The sequence below is a fragment of the Clinocottus analis genome, unplaced genomic scaffold (genome assembly GCF_023055335.1).
Source record: "Clinocottus analis isolate CAN_PGR_092001 unplaced genomic scaffold, fCliAna1.0.p SCAF_16, whole genome shotgun sequence".
Taxonomy (NCBI): domain Eukaryota; kingdom Metazoa; phylum Chordata; class Actinopteri; order Perciformes; family Cottidae; genus Clinocottus; species Clinocottus analis.
This window is the reverse complement of record NW_027175887.1, coordinates 11156400-11176873: the sequence shown is the minus strand read 5'-3', so window position 1 is coordinate 11176873 and position 20474 is coordinate 11156400. Positions and strand designations below refer to the sequence as shown.

General features: G+C 41.8%; 1 protein-coding gene across 1 annotated transcript; it reads left to right on the top strand.

Moving 5' to 3' along the window:
* The first annotated feature begins 2344 nt into the window (after positions 1 to 2344).
* On the top strand, positions 2345 to 13762 carry LOC137786773 (heparan sulfate glucosamine 3-O-sulfotransferase 6-like). Its single transcript, XM_068578867.1, has 2 exons — positions 2345 to 2874; positions 13144 to 13762. Exons 1-2 carry the CDS (start codon positions 2345 to 2347, stop codon positions 13760 to 13762), a joined length of 1149 nt encoding a protein of 382 aa, XP_068434968.1.
* The last annotated feature ends 6712 nt before the right edge of the window (positions 13763 to 20474 follow it).

Here is a 20474-nt window from a genome sequence, read left to right as displayed (position 1 = left end):
CATCGACAGAGAGATGTATGCTACGACCTCAATCCTATAGATACAGGAACAGTTCACAACTTGTATGTCGTATTTGTTTCCTCAACACTGCTGCCGCCTGTTTGTTTCTTTAATCTGGCTGTTTATATTTCTGGGTCCAAACCTGTCAGTGTAACTCCGACTAGAGCAATTAGCGCGAGGGAAAAGCAAATAAAATGTCTGATGAAAGCAAAGCCTGGATCCTGACCTCATTCTGACTGAATCTGCCTCTAGCCAGCAGACAGTCATTTCCAAAGCTGTGAATTCCTCAGTGCCAGGCTAGCCTCGCTTTGGATGGATTTACAATGGCTGTTTGTGCTTCAAAACATATCATTATTCTATATTTGCCTGGATCCTGTCAGAATCCGCAGGACCCTTTGTTTGAGCACTGCTTTTTTTTTTTTACCAAACTGGTTTTACATCTCTGAAGACCAAAATTGCAATCACAGGCTTTGTAATGCTGAACTTATAGGAGTTCATATATTCCTTAAAGAAACAGTGTTCATGGTTTAGGGGGACTTATTGGCACAAATTAAAATGATGTTTTTATTAGTGTATACTCACCTGAAACTAAGAATCATTGTATTTTCTAGAATGAGCCCTTTATACGTGCATATGGAGCGGGTCCTCTGTTAGTTTAGTAATAGTCATTTCCTGGAGTCTTTGCTTGCCAAGTAACTCTAGCACATAAAATGTCAATCTTTCAATTTTACACTTCAACACAAAGTGTTAATAAGTGAGCTTTAGAGGTGCTGGTAGGAGTCATAGCTGTTCCCCTCTGTTTCCAGTCTATGTGCGATTATGTTAGTTAGCCAGCTGCTATATATATATATATATATATATATATATATATATATATATATATATATATATATATATATATATATAGTAGCTTCATATTCACGATACAGACATCCATTTTCTTTAACTATTTTTTAAACAAACTTTTTTCCTCTCTGAGGATAAAAATCAAGAGAGCTCAATGAAGACAGATAACTTTAAAATACTCAATTAGCAAACACAGTAAGTTTGCCAAACTAATTTACTATCTCTGTCTGAAACACAGTGCCCCAGGGCTGTGTGTGTGAGTGTGTGTTTTTGTGTTTGCGTGTGCACACCTCTTTCTCAGACAGATTATCTACCTCAGTTCCCCTCTACCTCTCCTCTCTCTCTTTCCATCCCATCGTCCGTTCCAGCAGCTGCTCTGTGTGTTAGTCAGGTTCAAAGTCTGAACTCCATCTCAGGTTCAACCTCCATCTCTTTGCCAGGAGAAACTCTATACCTGCCTCAGCTTCACGGGAACGTCCTGGTGCTGATCTTTCCTGTGCGGCCCCTAAGGTCCCACACTCAGCCTCAGATACTGTATTCATGGGACCGAGCAGCCGTGGGGGCGCCCTCCTCGCTTCAGGCCTATTGTTTTGGACGTTTGTGTCGGGTAGACGTGTCACCACGTCGACTATGTGTTGGTTCAGTGCTTAGTCTCACGGGGCAGAGAGAGGAGCTTTTGGATAGACGACCTCGGGCATCTCTTATTCACAGAGACATCTATCACATGGGTTCAAAGGGACAAGGAGGATTTTCTTCTGCAGGGTCAGCTTACATTTGTAAAACACTGATGCGCCTGTAGCTCATAATAAAGTACATAAGATATGCTTTTCATCTTAAAAAGTTCCAGGAAAATATTTATTCTGTGTACTTATTATATCTTTAACTTTATTAAGAACTTTAGACATATTCAACTCACAAACAGACCACAAATAAAATATACTAATGGGTTCTTAGTGTGCATCATGGGGTTTATTTCAGAGGGTTTATGCTAATAATACCTAATGTAATTTATGTTATGAATGAAAATGCTTTTATGTCTTTGCCATATATAAATGCAGGAGCCTCTACGTGTAGTTTATGCCCCTAAGAAGCATGTGTATCTATATGAGGGAGGGAGGGAGGGGTGGAGACGCGTAAAAAAGGGCGTAGGAAAGGCAGAGGAGAAACCTTGAATGAGAGATCTGGAGACCTCAGAGCGCACAGAGCAGCAGCCTGGAAGTCTCATCTGACTGCAAATAACCATGTTCAATGACAAACACTTTCTCCATTAACGAGGATTCATTTATGTCTTTTCAGACAAAAGAGACACAGATTATGAGGATATTTTTTTTTGTTGACAAAACCATCATCCCACTGAAGCGCTCCTGTCTCCATGCAGCCTCTCTAATGCGCAACAGCTTCTGGGAGATAATTCAACAATATAAACTCCAACCAATGTAGTAAGAAGAAGCATGCTGTCCCCGTTTCGGCCCTTTGGCACCGAGCAGGAGATCAACTCATGGGATGTAGTGGATGCAGAGTCAGGTTCAACTTTGGCAAGGTGCTCTCCAAAGTCTCGGTGTTTTTTACCATGGTCCTGATCTTCACCTACTTCTTCTACTGCCTCACCGGATTCTGCGATTCGGCTCCCAGAACTTTCTACAGCCAGCAAGCGTCCGACTATGACATCCTGGACGATCCCCGCCGAGTTTCGGACGAGCCGCGACCCTCTCCGCGTCTCCTGCCGGACGCGCAGTCCCGCCGGAACCGCACAGTCTCCAACGACGCGGCGCAGGTGGACGCGCCGGGTGGACAGCAGCTGCCTCTCCACATGCCGAGCAGCGCGAAGGAGAGCGCCGAGAGCAACGGCATCCCCGTGGCCAACACTTTCGGGACCAAGAGGTTTCCGCAGGCGATTATAATCGGCGTGAAGAAAGGAGGAACCCGCGCCCTGCTGGAGTTTCTCCGCATCCACCCGGACGTGAGGGCGCTCGGCGCCGAGCCACACTTCTTCGACCGCTTTTATGATAAGGGACTGGAGTGGTACAGGTAGGCAATTACTCACGATCTAACACATGCACACGGGGGTTGCCTTTCCACTCAATTTTAGCAGCGAATTAAATAAACAAATGATCGTATAGTTGTAATATTCTAAGTCCAAATAAAGGCACATCGGTTAAAAAGTGACAATAAACTAAACGTGCGGTTTGTCCCATGATGCCAAGTGTTGTACTCTCTACTATAAAGCTGTGGATGCCATCCCACACAGAGATGATGTATGGCAGGGTGAAGGGTCAGATGGTCAGTGGTGTCACCTGCATTAGTGCTGATGTCTCCTGTCAATACACATGGCTGGCCGATATATTCAGATCACCATATAACCCATGGAGCCAATATTCTCCCTGCATGCTGGCACTGTAAATCAAAAGGCTGCGGGGCTCTCTGGGGAGCAGTCCATCATCCTGACAGTCATCTAAACACCATTCATATCCTTCTCCGTCGACATCCGTATCAAGACTTCCACCCTGCTGGGAGTCGTGCAAGCAGCATATAGTGATTGCTCTAATATTAATCGGCTACTGTCGCAGTGACAGCAGCTGATTCAGGGGTGATCAGGTTGACCGGAGCTACTTAAGGCCCTAAAGAAGGATTTGGGTTCTGGATCAAGCTGATTCGGATCATCTCCAGATGTGCAAGCTCCCGGGTGACATCCCAGTTCAGCTCAAGCACTCACCAGTGTCAGAGTATTATTACGGGCATGCTGTGAGCATACTGTATGGCATTAAAGGTGCCATGAGAAGAGAGCTATACAGTAGGATGAAGAGCCCCGATAAACAAGCACTTTGAGAGCGTGATGCTACATGAAACTCGAAGGTGTAATTTAATCTTCTCTTGTTTTTTTTTTTCATCCTCCTTAGCTGTGTTTTAACTGAGAACATGAGGACACATGGAAACACTTTCCGCACTGATAATTGCAGCATGTTTCTCAGCTTCCTCTCCGTTCTCCTCAGTGCACGACACACACACACACATACACACACACACACATGCACGTTGGCACTTTGCCCCCTTTATTACTCCTCTTTTACACTTCTCTCCTCTGCTGTAATCCATCCTTCTCTCTGCTTTTGGTCACCCTCACTGCTTTCCTTGCCTCTATTTCCTCCTTACTATTCTTTAAGTGTAGAGGATGTCTTTATGTGGAAATACCTGTGGCAGAGCTGGTGTTTCCAGGGCATGTTTTACGTGTGTTTCTGTGTGTTTTAATTAGCCTGACGGGTTCTGTTGTAAGCTCTTATGCTTGAATCTCGCAGTTTGGTTGGTGCTGTAACGCAGAGGCGACAGCAACATTCCTGAAAGTAAGATCAGTCATAATAAGGGCTGCCACGAAAAATGTGAGCCCAATCTTGTTTTGTTTAATTTATAGCATGAAACCCAAAGATATTCAGTTTACAAGAAAAGTAACTAATTCTTAGATTTGATAAGCTGGAACCAGCAACATTTTGACATTTACTGAATTGAAGATGAATGAAAGATTCAATGATTACCAACATAGTTGCTTAGTTTTTCTTTTGTAAACGAACTGAATGGGTCGAACTATTTATCCAAATTTCCAGTAGCATCTATAAAGCTGTTTGACTGCAGGGCAGATGGTCCAGTTAAATCATTTCTAATGGGTCTGCTCTTCTAAAAATACTGGAATATAAAAGAAATAAAGTCTGTCTTCTATTTTGGATAGAAGTAAACTGAGCTGGAGAAGGTTGAGAAGAGTTGGAGGGATTAAACACAACAATGGCGACAGCAACGTGATCCTGGGGGAAATCTCTGAAAGATGATTCCCTTGTTGTCACTGAATCTCAGAAATTGGGGGAAATATGTTTGCTGTCATCTGCAATTATCCACAGTGAAGCTGCTGGAAGTTGTGTGTGTGCGAGTGTGTGTGTGTGTGTGTGTGTGTGTGTGTGTGTGTGTGTGTGTGTGTGTGTGCGTGTGTGTGTGTGTGTGTGTGTGTGTGTGTCTGTGTCAGTGACAGCAAGAGCCCATCCATGTGGAACAATCAAGTTCTCGTCAGAGAACAGTGGGTCAACTCACTGTCAGATCTGGAAACTAACAATGCATATACACACACGCGCGCACACATACACCTACACACACACACACACACACACACACACACACACACACACACACACACACACACACACACACACACATATACGCACTCTTTCTCACCTGATTCGGTTGGAGGCTGCTCTGCACGACAGCTCCTGAAAAGCAACTTTGCACGTTGACATTTAATCTCGTTGAAGTTCTCTGCTTCATCTGCCGCTCTGAGGTCAACCGGGTCACATTCGAAGATACATAAGCACACAAATACACCACTGGATCAGCAATTTGATCTTAGCATAGCACCAATTCACTTACATTGTCATATTACTTTATCGACAGTCCGCTCATGACCCCGTCATGCCTGTGCCTTCAGCCAAAATCAATTTTTAAAAAACATATTCAAATAAACCAAATATGAAAACTGTTGAACATTTTGTGGACGAGTCATTTCAATGACAAAGACTTTGCCGAAGACATAGGATTTCACATTAGCATATATGTGACAACAATTTGTGCATTGTGTGGTCGGCGTCCATATGTTTCGGACTGGGAAAGAAGCACAAAATGCAGGCGGCTCTAGCAGACGGATGAGAGTCGTGCTTGATCATAAGTTGCTGTCAGATATTGGCGATCTCCATGCTGGAGACACTCCACAGTGTCCGCCCTCCCGTGCGTGTTGCGCCAACAGCATTGTCTTCTCCGAGACCAACTTAGACATCATTCATGTGTGTTTTCCATTGATCTCTCTCTCTTTCCACCCAGCCTGTCTCTCCATCCTCGCCTCTCCTTTGCATGTGTGCATATGAGCCCATTACAGGAATGGAAAAGCCACAAATAGTGCATTCAGAATCAAGCAGAGATTTAATGAATTTCTGTGTTGTTTTATGGCTTTAAGAAGACTTCATGGATTGATGGGTTTCATATGGGACTTGAGAGCCACCGCAGAAAAATGAAAGACATCAGCTTTTCACGGCACAATGCTTGTGATTCTCACGGCTTTGTCACCACGATGTGGGCTGGAATGAGAAACCCTGTCTTTTCTTTTGGTTGCATCTTCAGTTCCTTGATGACGTTAAAATGGAAACATTCGCTGTTGTTGTCTTGCAGCAGAACAAGCAGTTGTTAGTGAAAAAAAAGATGAACAGTGTTGACTTGGATCCAAATTCACATCCAAGAACACAAATCGCCATTCTTCATGTATTTCATTTATTGAACAATGCATTTCTGCATTTCAATTTTAGAAAAAAAAACAGCCCAGAAGTACCATCGATATTTTGAAAGCTTGTCAATTGGCTGACCTACAGTCTTGACACCGAAGGCTACGCCCGATCGGATTGCTATTAAAATGGAGTATAACTCCTTGAAGGGCAGCAGCACAAGGGCAAAGAGAAACGACAGCGCTGCTGAAAATTCTGTTGGTCCTTAAAAAGACATATATTTTTGTAAATAAGGATATGAGAAGATGACAACAGGGGAATTATGCCGGTCTCTGGGATAACGTATGGGCCATTTATGGCTACTCAACATACATCAGGTTAGTTAGATCAATTTTATCAGAGGAGGAAGGTGATAAGCCACAAAATCTTCACCTCCTATACTTGTCCACTAAATCTGCCAGATTATTTTCAATAGCTTTTGGAATCTCTCACAAAATATGAGAACAGTATAGAGGATGGACAATTTAATATATAAGTAAAAAACACCTTTTCTGTCCACATCAATATAACTTTTTCCTTTCTGTAATTAAAGTAATGACAGGATACAATGTATTGTTTTACCTCCATTAAGAGCTTATGAGTCATCTCAACATTGCATTCTTTTATTTCAGTGTTCTCCTCAGAGGTCAGAGTCAAACACTTCCCGTGTCAGTCTCGATACTCGACAGTTGAAATGGTAAAAGTGGACTCTAATGTGCACGGGACAGCGTTTTCCAGAGCAAGGGTGATTTTCCCGACACCTCATTCTGTGTGCAGCCTCGAGGCCGCAAGTGATCGAGGCTGAACACGACTGATTGGTGTAACAGACCAGGAAGTGGTCTCTGTAGTGTTGAGTTGTATTGTGTTTTAATGGTGCTGGGTTTTGGCTGCAGTTGGGTTTAGATGGCGTTATAAGGTTTGAATAGGCCCACAATCACACCCCATATGGTGGGAATTATAATAAATTGAGGTGCATTGTGGTGCATTTCGGGGGCGCCTGGAAATTCTTTCCATCGTGCTGTTTTAGCTCCGGACTGCAGTTAGCGAGTAAAGAAAATACTTTGTGTCAGTGAAATGTTTCAGATGTGTGGTGGTCCTGCTCAGTTGTGCAGATTAGCTTAACAATAGAAAATACAATGATATGATAATACTCCAGGGAAATTAAAAAGCCATTACTTTTTATTACACATAGTCAGCAATTACAGTTTGAAGGGATCTAAAGAGCTTGTCTGAGTCTCGTTCTCGTAACTGTAATAAATGACCAAAACAGCTGCAATCAGTTTACCATCAGCCTAATATCAGTATGAGGACTGGGTATCAATACTTGTTGGGCACAAATTGCCTCATACTGCAGAGAAAGATAGAAAGGGTTCACTATATTATTACAATTCATGACCACCCCCTTGTGATGAATCAACAAATGTACCAAATGTCGTGTGAATCCATTCAGTATTTGTTAAACTATTCAGTTAAGAGGTGGACTGACTCCTTTTATTGAATCTAAAAGTGCAGAAAAACTTTTGTATTATATTTAAATACAATATCAAAAAGTATTGTATTGTTATTGACACAAGAAATGTGCAAACAATACCCATAGTCAGCGCCACAGACCCTGGTAAATGTCTCAGCTTCTTTCATGTGCCAAATGCTGAAGCCATTACTGATTTCCCCAGCAAAGTATCACTGACATCCTGCTAAGTCTCCTAACTATGATTAGACGTTCATATGCCGTGCAGTCACTAATTATCCATTGACCAACAAAAAGTATTTCATTTCTTCATAGGAAAGCCCACACACACGTGCAGGATTCAACCCGGACACAACCCCCCCCCTCCTCCCCACACACATTCAAACCCACTGCAACGGTCTCCTGCGGTAAATCACCAAAGATGAAAATGTAAAACACTGTACTCCGTGGGAGTATCGCACTTCAGCTAACCTCCTGTTGAGAAAGCCCTCTGCTACTTCCACAAAATCATCTGATAACAATGTATTTAAAACCTGTGGGTGGCAACAGTCTTTCTGCCAGTCATGTGGTTCCCCAGAGGGATCACTTCCTCTCTCTCTCTCGATGGGTGTCTGCAAGCGCCGGAAATTCACCTCCAGGTTTTTGGTGTTTTTTGTTGAGTATTTCTTTAGCTCTTAACATACTGCGTTACTAGCTGTTATTGCATAATAAAAATATTGTTTTTATTATGCTGCACAGTGTCAAGCCCGTCCTCAGGCTACGTTTGTTTTTTACACAACGTTCAATTTTGTTTCTTGGCATTTATGACACTTTTAGGCCTCGTCACTTGCTCAGGTTTCTCTTTCAACAAAGAATACATAACAGAAAGATAACTCCTCTTGTGTGTGTGTGTGTGTGTGTGTGTGTGTGTGTGTGTGTGTGTGTGTGTGTGTGTGTGTGTGTGTGTGTGTGTGACAGTGTCAGCAGCGTGTTGATGTGGTGCATGTTTTTACTGCAGTGCAACCAGATTATACTCAAAGCACTGGTTTGGTATTTTGGGAAATACAATTATACACTTCCTCGCGGAGGGTTAGATGAGAGCGTCGATACTATTGAGAACGGTATCAATCTTCTCATCTAACTCCCAGCATGAAAACAAATAAGCGTATTAGTCAAATGTCAAACCATTCTTTTAAATTGCTCTATTTGCCCCCTGTTTAATCTGTATTTTTCTGGTCAGAGGAGAATAGTAGCATATGTTCCCTCAAGGCATGGAGGCGTAAACTGAGGTTCCCACACTCATCCTGTCAGCCTGACGGGCCGACCGTGGCCCCGAGGCTTCTTCTGTCACCCTCTGAGCACAGCAGCAAACTGCTGGGAAATGTTTTCCTCTAGTTTGTTGTCTGCGCTCCTCAATTTTACTGCCTTGATTTTTTTCCGCAGCCTTGTTAATTTGCCTTTTTTTTCTTCTAAAAGCGTCTGGACGTTGAGTTGTCTGCCAGAGGGGCAGTCTCCTCCAGCGAGACAGTGTTTAGCATAGATGGTCCAGTAAACAAATATAATCATCCATGGAAATTTAGATCGGGTTTTGTTTTTAGAAAATGACATGATAATTGGATTTTTTTGGTGGATCTTTTTGTCTGCAATCAGCTCTGCTTTCTGCGCAGAAATGCCTTTTGTTCGGGCGCTGCAGCAGATACAGCGGGAGAACCCATAATCTCGGGGGCAGGAAGTCTCTTGGCCACATCCTTGTTGCCAGGGTTAGTATTTAATCTTCCGATCCAGACTGCCTAGAACATATCAGTAGTGTAATCAGCGGTGTAACACTTCAGGGAGGAAAAGTGCTACATCCTTTAAGCAGCAGGGAGTTCCAGACAAATGTGGCCAGTCAGCGAGGCTTTCCACTGCCGCGCTAAATAGAAAACATCTTCGTGCTCAGAGTTGCTCTTTTTTCAACAGTTCCTGAAAGGCATTTACCTGACTTAGCCATCTATGTAAAACACATATAACATAACAACAGATTAAAATGCATGAGAAAACTGACAACAAAAATGAATCATCCCCCACCTGTTTACAGTTTGTCCCGACACCACGTACAGGAGCAGATTTATGATTAAAAAAAAAGGCTTGTATTGATTCTCTGATAATGAGACAGATTGTGATGAGGGAGATAGGGACTCAAGGACGTGGGGTGGGTGGGGGGGGGGAGGGGATCCACAATTCATTAACTATTCATGAGTATGGAAAGACAACTTATGGTCAATTACCCAAGTGACACATATGTGAAGGAGTGAAGGACAAATCGAGAGGAGTCTGGATGAAAGAGGAGAGGACAGACAGGGAGACGTGTGCTCAGTTTCTCATCAGTAAACACGGACACCTCCTGCGCTCACATGAGGATGTGTGCACAAACACACACACGGTGCACGTACACACAGTGAACAATCTGTCATAGAGACAGACGTATTGATTAGACACAGATAAACAGGGGACAGACAGGCAGCGGGAGGCCATTTGCAGCTCTTCCAGAAGGGATAATAATCAATTAATGGTCTTTTATTAGGGGGATCATTTAATGGGGGTGGCGTGAAATGGCTTAACTTTAAGTAAAGGGGGAAACTCGAAACTTAGACAGGAACAAGGCATCTTTTTCCTCCTTCCCCCTCATGGTCATGAACGTGTGACAACAAATCATTTTTCATAGTAGAAGCATTACAGACAGTTGCAGCAGACAAATTACAAACTAGTTAACATCCAGTTTTACCCTTTGTTTCCCCATGGCTCCTTTTTATGACTTATTGTAGGACAATTTGGTGGTTATATTATGTACGTGGTCCTCTTTGCTTGTGAATATCATGAAATACAGGTAAATAAGCTTATTTGCCAAATGTTAGATGGGAAGATACTACCCTTCTGTCTGTATGCGTATGAAGCCACTGCTAGCAGTTAGTTAGCTTTGCTTAGCACAAAGACTGGAAACAAGTGGAAACAAATAGCCCTGCGCTGTACAAAGGATGCAAAACTTTCCTACCAACACCTCTAAACCTCTTTGTCTTGTTTTGTTTAATTCTTACAAAAAACAAACTGTAAAAGCAACATGTGTTGTTTTTTACGGGGCGCAGGAAGTAGCTCCACTGGGCCAAGAAATAGTCCGACAGGCAATCCCCCTAAAATCACAACATGTTGCTTTTACACTTTTGTTTTTGTACAGACTAAACAAACCAGATACGAGGCATTAATTAGTGAGCTTTAGAGGTTCATATTTACCGTAGTTACAGACGTGCGAGTGGTATCAATCTTCACTTCTAATCATCGAAAATGAAATATTCTATTTCTCTGCATTTGTTCTCTTGCACAGGAAGTGAATAAGTGTGTTTTTCAAAATGTCAAACTGTTGCGTTAAGGCCTCTTTTAGAACTGAAAATAAACTTCAGTGGGTTTCAACAATGTCCAGCGCTTGACGCTTGTGATGACTGAGATGGCTGCTGCTCGTTGAGGAGCTACTGCGCTGCCTTTGACCACAGAGGAGGAGTCAAGTCAACCTGGCTGCTGCTGCTGCAACCCTGTCAATCACTGCCTAATGTACTTTTTTATCAGAGCTTCATCAGCCCCGTTTGGCTCACACATTGACGTATTGCCATATCTTCATTCCTCTCAGATGGAAGATAAAGAAAACATAAATGATGTTGGCTACTCTAACATCAGTTAGTAACATCAGCAAGTCTAATGAACCATTACGTTTTGATTACTACGGTTGACTTATTATTTATCATCAAATCAGTGTTTGACCATAGACAATCTCGCTGGAACAACTGCCAACATTGAAGTTAATTTCCCTTGGACTTCCATCAGTAAACGTCATTTCTGAATGGCCTCTTGTTATTAACATTTGGACTCTATAAAAGCTTTAAATCTGAAACAAATAAAGCACACAGGCTCCATTACTTGTTTTATTTATGGGAAGCCACAAGAAAGCTCTCTGTTTCCAGTAACAAATAAGATTTGTTGATAAATGACTACAGACATTTCATTTTCTGTTGGTTTTTAACTCATCCTTCATTTGGCATGCAACACAATTTGTCTCTGAAATCCAAATCTACCACAATTTTGCTTCACGCAGACTGTCAATGTCAAGCAAAAGACCAGATCTGTTGAATACCCCGTTACCCACAATCCCTGTTTGCCAGATAGCGCTGGAAGGTTATGAAATAGCATATGCGCACATTTATTAGTAGAGGAGAAAGGAAATGTTGAAACAATGTAAAAATATGTACTAGTAGATTATTGGTTTGGGTTGAATTGATATAGATGCTATAACTATGCAAAATGTATCACCGCGATAGCGTATATTTCAACCCACTCACTGCCGTATTATTCACAACATCTCTCATTGCAGACACATGTGTTTAACACACTAACTGAGCTCAGCAGCTTGCCATCCTGGTTGCACTTCCTGACTTTGGTCTGTTTGGTCTGTTTGGGTCCTTGTAGGAACCCGTAGGGGAGGTAGGGGGTAGCGGTGGGGGCACTTTGCTCTTGCAGGAAGAAAGGAGGGGGTGGAAATCTGTAGGAAATTGCTGTTAAGTGGTTCTTGAGGCTTTGTGGTTTTGTCTCATCAGGCCCATAGTGAGTGGATGGTTCTGGTGTGCAGGCCTCACAGCAAGGCTCAAATGGGCTGTCTGAGGCCCTGGCACATAAACACACTGCAGTGTATGGACCTTTAATCACGCAGAATTTGGGATGCTTTAATGTTTAGTGTGTGTACGTTATCTATTGATGTTCTCTTTGTACCCCACACGGGATTACATTAAAACATTACCCCAACGGTGCAATTTCACCAAAAATAAAAAGCAATAATGCAACTGGCACTAGTCTTTTTAAAGCTGCATTAATAAATCTATTTTTTTCCACAAATGTTAAATGCGTTACTCATAGTGATGGACCCACAGATAATTATCACCTAACTCTGCAGTTCCCCTAAGTTCCACACATTGTTTTAATGTCTCTTAGCTCATTGTTTCGATTGGCTGGCCCTCAACACACTCTTTTGCTCACTATTCATGCTGTCAATATTGTTATCAGGTGCAGCAGGCAGCTGTTCTGATAAAGCTCTGATAAACCAACTCTACATTACCCGCCCCGCACCTCACAAAGTTTACAACAAGCTGGTGGATTTAGTCGAGAATTTATTAGCGGAAGAGCTAAATATTTAGGAGTTGGTGGGGACCAAATTCTATTTAATTTACATTTCAATGTACAACTCAAAATAGATGTTAACTTTGCTGTGTGTCTGCTGGATGGGTTTAGGCAAGTCTTTCCTACCACTTCAGCCATATATACGCTAGCTTTAAATGGCTGTGGTAATATGTCAGTGTTGTGTTTACAGCTTGTTCCGTTGCCCCAAATCAAAAATAAGTACTGCTTTAAAAGAGCACAAAATATGTGAAAGACCAGAAGCACAACCAATCAAGCTTTTATATCCTCTAGATATATCACAGTGTGAAACAGTCTGCACCATCATGGCTTTTGAGAGCAGTGTCTGACCATTTTCTCCTTTTCTGTCAGGAACCTGATGCCTCGTACTCTGGACGGCCAGATCACCATGGAGAAGACCCCCAGCTACTTCGTCACAAAGGAGGCTCCTAGCCGTGTCTGCACTATGAACTGCCAAGCCAAGCTCATTGTGGTGGTCAGGAATCCTGTGACGCGGGCTGTATCCGACTACACCCAGACACTGTCCAAGAACCCAGGCCTTCCATCCTTCCAGAACCTGGCTTTAAAAAACTCCACCACGGGGCTGATCGACACCACGTGGAGCGCTGTGCGCATCGGCCTCTACGCCAAACATCTGGAGAACTGGCTTCAGCACTTCCCCTTGTCTCATTTTCTGTTTGTTAGCGGTGAGCGGCTGGTGTCTGATCCGGCAGGGGAGATGGGCCGAGTTCAGGACTTCCTGGGACTGAAAAGGGTCGTTTCAGACAAACACTTCTACTTCAACCAGACCAAAGGTTTTCCGTGCTTGAAGAAGCCGGAGGGGAGCAGCAGACCTCGCTGCCTTGGAAAGTCTAAAGGCAGACCCCATCCCCAAATCCCTGCAGAAGTCCTGCAGAGGCTCAGAGACTTCTACAGGCCCTTCAACCACCGTTTCTACCAGATGAGTGGACAAGACTTTGGCTGGGACTGATAGAGGAGATCCCTGTCGTAGCCCAGGAAAAAAAAAGCCAGTTCAACCGTTCAATGCTCCACAGGACTATCGTCTCAGGGACGGACGGGGTAGACTCAACATGACATGCAGCAGGTGAACTGCCAGCGTTTGGTTTGAGGATAGAAGGCGACATGACACAGTGCTGCAATATGCAAGTTACACAAATAGCTAATGGCTTAGTTATTAAACCATTTTCTTACTTGTATGTCAATGTTACACAGAAGTTAGAAGTTAAGAATGTACCAAAGGGAAAGTTCAAATCATTGCCTTTGAATATCATTTGTTTTACTTCTGTTCATAAAATAAGCTGATATTTATAGTTTCTGTTGATTTGAAAACAACAGTTACAGATTTCTTATATGAAATAAATGTATTTATTACACGACAAGGCATGACATAAAACTGAATATGTTTTTATTGACAGGACATTGGATAAAATGTCATACTCCATGATAAACCACTATGTCTTATTGATTATAAGCAGTGTTACTTTGACTGCATTTATACTTTCATTACATTTACTGTTTCCAAATGTCTTTTAAAATTCTACATATCTTAGTTTAATGTTACAGGGTATTTCTCTGCACATTGCAGTTGATATATCAACAATACCTCATCTGTAAATAATAAATGTGACAACGATCATAAACCAGACATCCACATATGTCATTTGTAGGCATTTGTAGATATTCCACCTCTCAAAGCCACACGTATTTGAACTGCCTTGGACAGCACCAACTGTATCGGCTGTTACTCACTTCAAATAAATTACTGTTTTGATCTGTGATTATTTTGAACCATTTTCAATCTCCATATGTAAAGTACACAATACATATTGGTGTGTACACAACCTTCGTTCTGACTCTGATGCTTTGCGTTGTGAGTTGAAGTTGTATCTGACACGATAAATTGAAGGCCACAATGGTCCATGCTTTTTCATTTATTTATAGGCTACTGTAAATTTATCCAAGCACACTGAGAATGTTCGTAAAAAGATTGTTTGAAGAAGTATACATGGTCGTCCCTAAAAAAGTAGTCATAATCTAATACATGTAGCTGAAAACTTTGCCTATTCTTATCCCTATTTGTTGAAGGATCAGCCACCGATAAACCCTTCCTTTAAACATGGCTTAGCAAGAGCAACTAGCATGGCAGGCTTGTCAAGCTTTGGATTTTCCCCCACATGCTTAAGCAGTGTGCGTGCATGAGGCTGTAGTGAGAGAGATGTACATACTGAGTTTGAATGGTGGGGATTCATTTTGCAAAACCTAAGAAACACCAGGAGAGGCAAAGCGTAAGGAATGGACGGAACAAGTTTTAGCTTGTCTGCTAACTAGATAGCTACTGCAATCTCCCAAGGCAAAGGAGCACATCATGAAATAAGTAGTTTATTTTGGGTTGTGGGTTCTTAAAAAGAACATTCAAGATAGTCAAAAAACATCGGTTAACCCCTATGAGTAAAAAGAAAAGGAGGGAACTTTTAACAGTAAAAGCAGTTTAAGTGTGGAAGCTAAAAGGTCGAACAGGATTCAAATAAAATAACACTGATCTCTTATTTACTTTCAATACCATGACTAAGTACACTGCAATACAAGAACAGTGCTTTTTCGTTATCTGTGTGTTTCCATCTTGTCTTTGTAGCATAGGTACATTGTGTTGACTTTTTTTTTTTTTTTTTTTTTACATAATTCTCCTTTTAATACGCTCATGCAACCTTGATGTAGGTTATTTATAGTGTTTGTTAGCTTATTTCTGTTGGCTGCATTCACGCATCAAAAAACATAAAAGTGCTTTTAATGTGATTATCTAAATAGTAAATAAGGGGGCGGCCTTTGTGAATGGTCAGTGCTTCCATGGTAACCCTGTTAGTGCTAAGTGCTGCCGAGAGTGTCTCACTCTCTCCGTCCATGTCGTGCTGTCCTCCATTCTTTCCCCGCACATTATTTATGCTGAAATCCCACTCTTCCCTGTCTTCCTCTCTCACACTGCATTTCCCGTTCGCCACTTCCCACATGTGCAGTCTGAGGGCCTGCGTGCTCCCGTAGCCTTTAATTATAAAAGATGGCCCCCGCCTTCCTCTCTGGGCGCAGAATTAGCAGCAGAGCTTGTTTCTTTCACTGTACACTATCCTGGTTGGAAAGGAAAAGAAGAAGAAGAAAAAAAACATCTGCTCTGGTGGAACAACCAAAAAATGAAGCGACCACTTGACAAGATCTGAAAAGTACACTGAGCTGGAGAAGTTTCTTTTCTTTTTTTTCACAATGTGTGGACATATGCCGGACCAGTGCTTACGTTCAATGATTCAAGTCAAAAATAGTCAATCAAAACTATTAAGGTTGAGCTTTGTTTGTGGAAATGTCAGTGTCTGCTTGCGTTAGCATGCTATGTTTTCAAGCAAGTTTGCATGCACACAAACTCATTGCTTTGGCTCTTTCCATACATCCTGCCTCCTCTAATTCCAGCCAGTAATTCTGTCACATCCCCCCTCTGTTTTATATGTCTGGCATTAGTTTTTAGTGGGCCTTGGTCAAATTTAAATACGCTTGCCTCACTTCATCTGTGCCCACTTTTATTACCAGTCGTAGTGATAGCTGTTTTTCGGCTGTGCCAGCCCAGCAGCAGGCATTACAGATAACTGATTTCCCATTCTGCCATCTGCAAAATACATTAGTATGTGTTCGCAGGACTAGCCCAGTCGTTAAGTTTCATTAAATCAGCAGGACACTCAACATAATCTATGGTTGTCACTAAACACTGGTAATGATGTGAGAAATCCAATTGAGGTTTAAAAAGAATGAGCAAGAAAAATGGAGGAACGAGTGTGAATATGTTCCTTAAAATTGAAAGCGAGACATGAAGATGAACGTTGGTGTTCATCGTCAAACCGTTTTGACAATATACAAAAGTAGCATATATTAAATGACCAAAGCAAAAATACAAAATAAGGAATGATGCAATACGATATATATTTTTTTGTTTTTTTTACACTTTGCACTGGGCATTTATTTTGGAAAACGTACTTATGTTTCATTTAAAGAATAAGAAAGGGCAATAAGCAAATATGAATTAATTACTTTTTTTTTTGCGTTATTTACCTTCCACTCTGAGCCAAAGCCCGTATGAAACCGTTTAAAGTCAAAGAGAGAAGACGGACTCAACACTCAGATGACAGAAAGACAATATGTTTGTCTCTGTGTTTGTTTGAAATCCAGAATATTTTGGATTACAATTGCGCAAATCAACTAAAAGGCAAATTACAGGTCTGCAAAACTCCAAATCTTCCCTTCTCATGGGAACAGTAATTTGTTTAGCTTCGGCTGGCATGCAGCTTCCAAGGATTTGTAGCCCACAATTTAATGCATGCCATCAATTCCTACCATTGTGGATTTGTTTGCATGAGTGCAAATCGCCCAATGTGGATTGAGTTACTTGCCACTGTGACCAGTTGAGATTAGGCGTGATGAGGATGTATATTTTGAGCGGTGACTCTTATATATAACGGGCACATGGCAGACTAATCAGAAACACCCAAGGGATGAAGCACTCTGAAGGCTGCGTTGAAGGAAAGAGGGGCTGATTTCAACAGATAAAAGTAGGATTAGAGTGTAAAAGTGGTTTCGCTTTCAGGAACCACAAATGAAGACGGTTCTTATTGAGGACTCCACACATTTTCCACCCACACCGCAGTCTCTTTCGATTCAGGAAAGAAATACTCTGGGATTTTCTCTCTTCCTTGTGGTTTCGGCCTCACAGCATCTTGTTAAATTGTGACTTCAGCTTTAATTGATGAGAGAGTAATTTGGGGGAAGAGAGATTTTTCAATGGCCACGGAAGCTCAACGGGAAATCTGGCACTTTATAGGGATATGGAATTATGAACTTTTACAATAGGATTTTATAATGTTTTTGTGTTTTTATACTGGACACATTTCAGTACATACTTCTGTTGACATTTTAGCCAAGAAAATACCAGCTCCAGTCTGCTTATTGGGCCTTGATTGGAAAATAATCAAAGTCTGTCGAGAAGCTTGCATAGTAGCAAAATGGATGGAAACCTTTCACACTCAGAAATTAAGCAGAATTCTTACATTAAAAAAACATCTTTACAATTTAAAAAAAGGACACACAGATGTTTGGAATAAAAATGATGTGTTTTGCTGTTAAACCTACAGTATGTGACATGGTACACTGCCCACTTTACCTTCCACCTGCATCTTCAAACAAAACGGGAACGCACTATAAGCAGTCAATCACTCGGAAAGAAAGGGGCTCGCACCTGGCCTTCATGCATGATTTCTTTTCATTCGCCCAAGACCCCACCCCATTCATTATTCCACGGAAAGGAATTATAGGGTTTAAGTTTGGCTTATAATAAATAATAAATTGGTTCTGGATTTGCTCCATGGTATTATTAAACCCCAGCCACCCACTTGTTCATTCAGCATGAGGCTGATTATTTAAAAGGACTTTAATTCTTTACATGTAGAAGAACAAGTGTAAGGTTGGACATGAGATCACACTCACTGCATGCACTGGGTGGACAAGATGCACACACTGGGTAAACATTCAAGTATGGAGACACAAATATATACACAGTGACCCTTTTGCATCTCCAAAAATGAATTGAAATCAATTTCCTGGACATGTGAGAGTGTGTCTTTTTGATGCTGTATGTTCAATACATCCTGTCGGGCTCAGCCCTTCTGGTGGTTGTGTGTGTTTCTGTTTTTTTTTCTTCTAAGAATGGACACACCGCAGTACTCTCTGGTGCGTACAGTGCAGCACGCGAGTAAGGGTGGTCACACACACACACACACACACACACACACACACACACACACACACACACACACACAGAGTTGTAAATCACGTTCACATGTTGAACCCTTCTCTCCATACATTTCATGACACGAGCTCGTGCTTCCATCTTCAGATGCCTTACACTCATCTAAGGATGGAATGTTGTTGCAGTTGAGTACCGTTGTGTTTCATTTTACCTGTTTCTTTAGACACTTCCGGATCCATATGAAAATGAACTTTGTTATGAGAGAATTCCCTCAAATCACTTTGCTGCACATTTACCACCTGGCTTGATTTAACGTCACAGGTGACATCATTGTCGGTGTGCGTTAGATTCGAAGCCTGTGTTCTCCCCGTAATCCCCTCTCATTTGAAAGCGTCAAACATACCTCCTCAGACTCCTGCTCCATGACAACATATCGCTTCATGTGGTGAACGCTAAACCAGAGCTGAGCGCGAGCTTTGAAGCCATTGTTAGAACTTTTGAGGGAGTAATACCATCAGTCACACGGGGACAATGAACAGTATGATTCATATCTCATAAAAGACGACACCTGCTCTAACCCTGTTCTGAGAAACAGGCCACAACTACATTTCCCAGATCTTAGATCTAATTGAATCTGTCATAACTGCTCTGATGATGGACACATATGACCCCTGAGTCCCCTGAGGGCCAGGGCTTGGGTCCTGTGAGTCTTGGAGATAACATGCCCTACAGGTGATGTACGCAGACTCGGGTTTCAGCAGACTGGCCTGGGACAGGTTGATGGGGGCTCTGATTGATCCTGAAAACAGAGAAGCCTGTGGGAGAATTGTAATTGAACCTGGACCAGATGTTAAGTCCAGGAAAAATGTGTTTATGGTGAAGGTACGCAGCCTTAAAGTCAGAATTACACTTGCTGAATAGAAACACCACAGTTTCATTAAATGTTATGGGCGAGGAGAGTCTTTTGAGTGTGTAGGATGTTAGATTGTTGAAGGCTAACCAGACAACATTCACTCAAGAGGCAACAGGGTTCAGTGTGCAGTTACACAAAAATGTTTTAAAACGTGGTCCATCCATCAAACTCTCTGAAGAGAACACATCTCAGCTAATCCAACAAGCGGCTAAATGTGTTCCAAATTTACGAATAACCACATGGAGCCAGAGCCAAACCCTCAGTCCTCTAAACTCCCTCGCTAACATGACTATTTTCTCAATTTGAAATCATCTGGGATAAACTCGATTCACATTTAAGCCTCTGAAGGGAACTGCAAATTATACCAGCTTGCTTAATGTGACTGAAGGAAACATGCTATATGTCATATCATAAGTGCACACGCTAGCAAAGATATAGTACGGTATGAAATGTTCGACAGACTGTTATTAGACTTTAATCGCAATATATTTTTGGACTATACCCATGCAGTTTTATCATTACAATTTGGATATGACTGATGATTCTTGCATTTACTTAAGTATTTCCACTGTATGCTGCTTTATACTTTTACTCCACAATCCTTTTTGGAACTGTAGTTATTAACTTTGCAAATTTAAATTATGTATATATATGAAAATATATTCAAACGGTCGCACTATTAAAGTGTAAGCTATAATAGTCGGTCTCTCTGACTGACTCTGTCACCCCAAGACAATAACCTACCAGTCACTCCCCTGCAGATCCCTCCATACCTCATATTTAAATCTACTTGCCACACTACTGTAAAGTTGTCACCTTCACACTACACTTACATTCACCTTAAGTACTGTCATCTGTTGTCTGTGCACTTCATTTTAATTGTATATTCTACTGTAGAATAGTAGATTTAATTGTAAATATTCCTCCCATTATTACACTTTGTCTATCGTTGATTGTTTATTGTTATTGTTAAATGTCATGCACCTCTCGCCA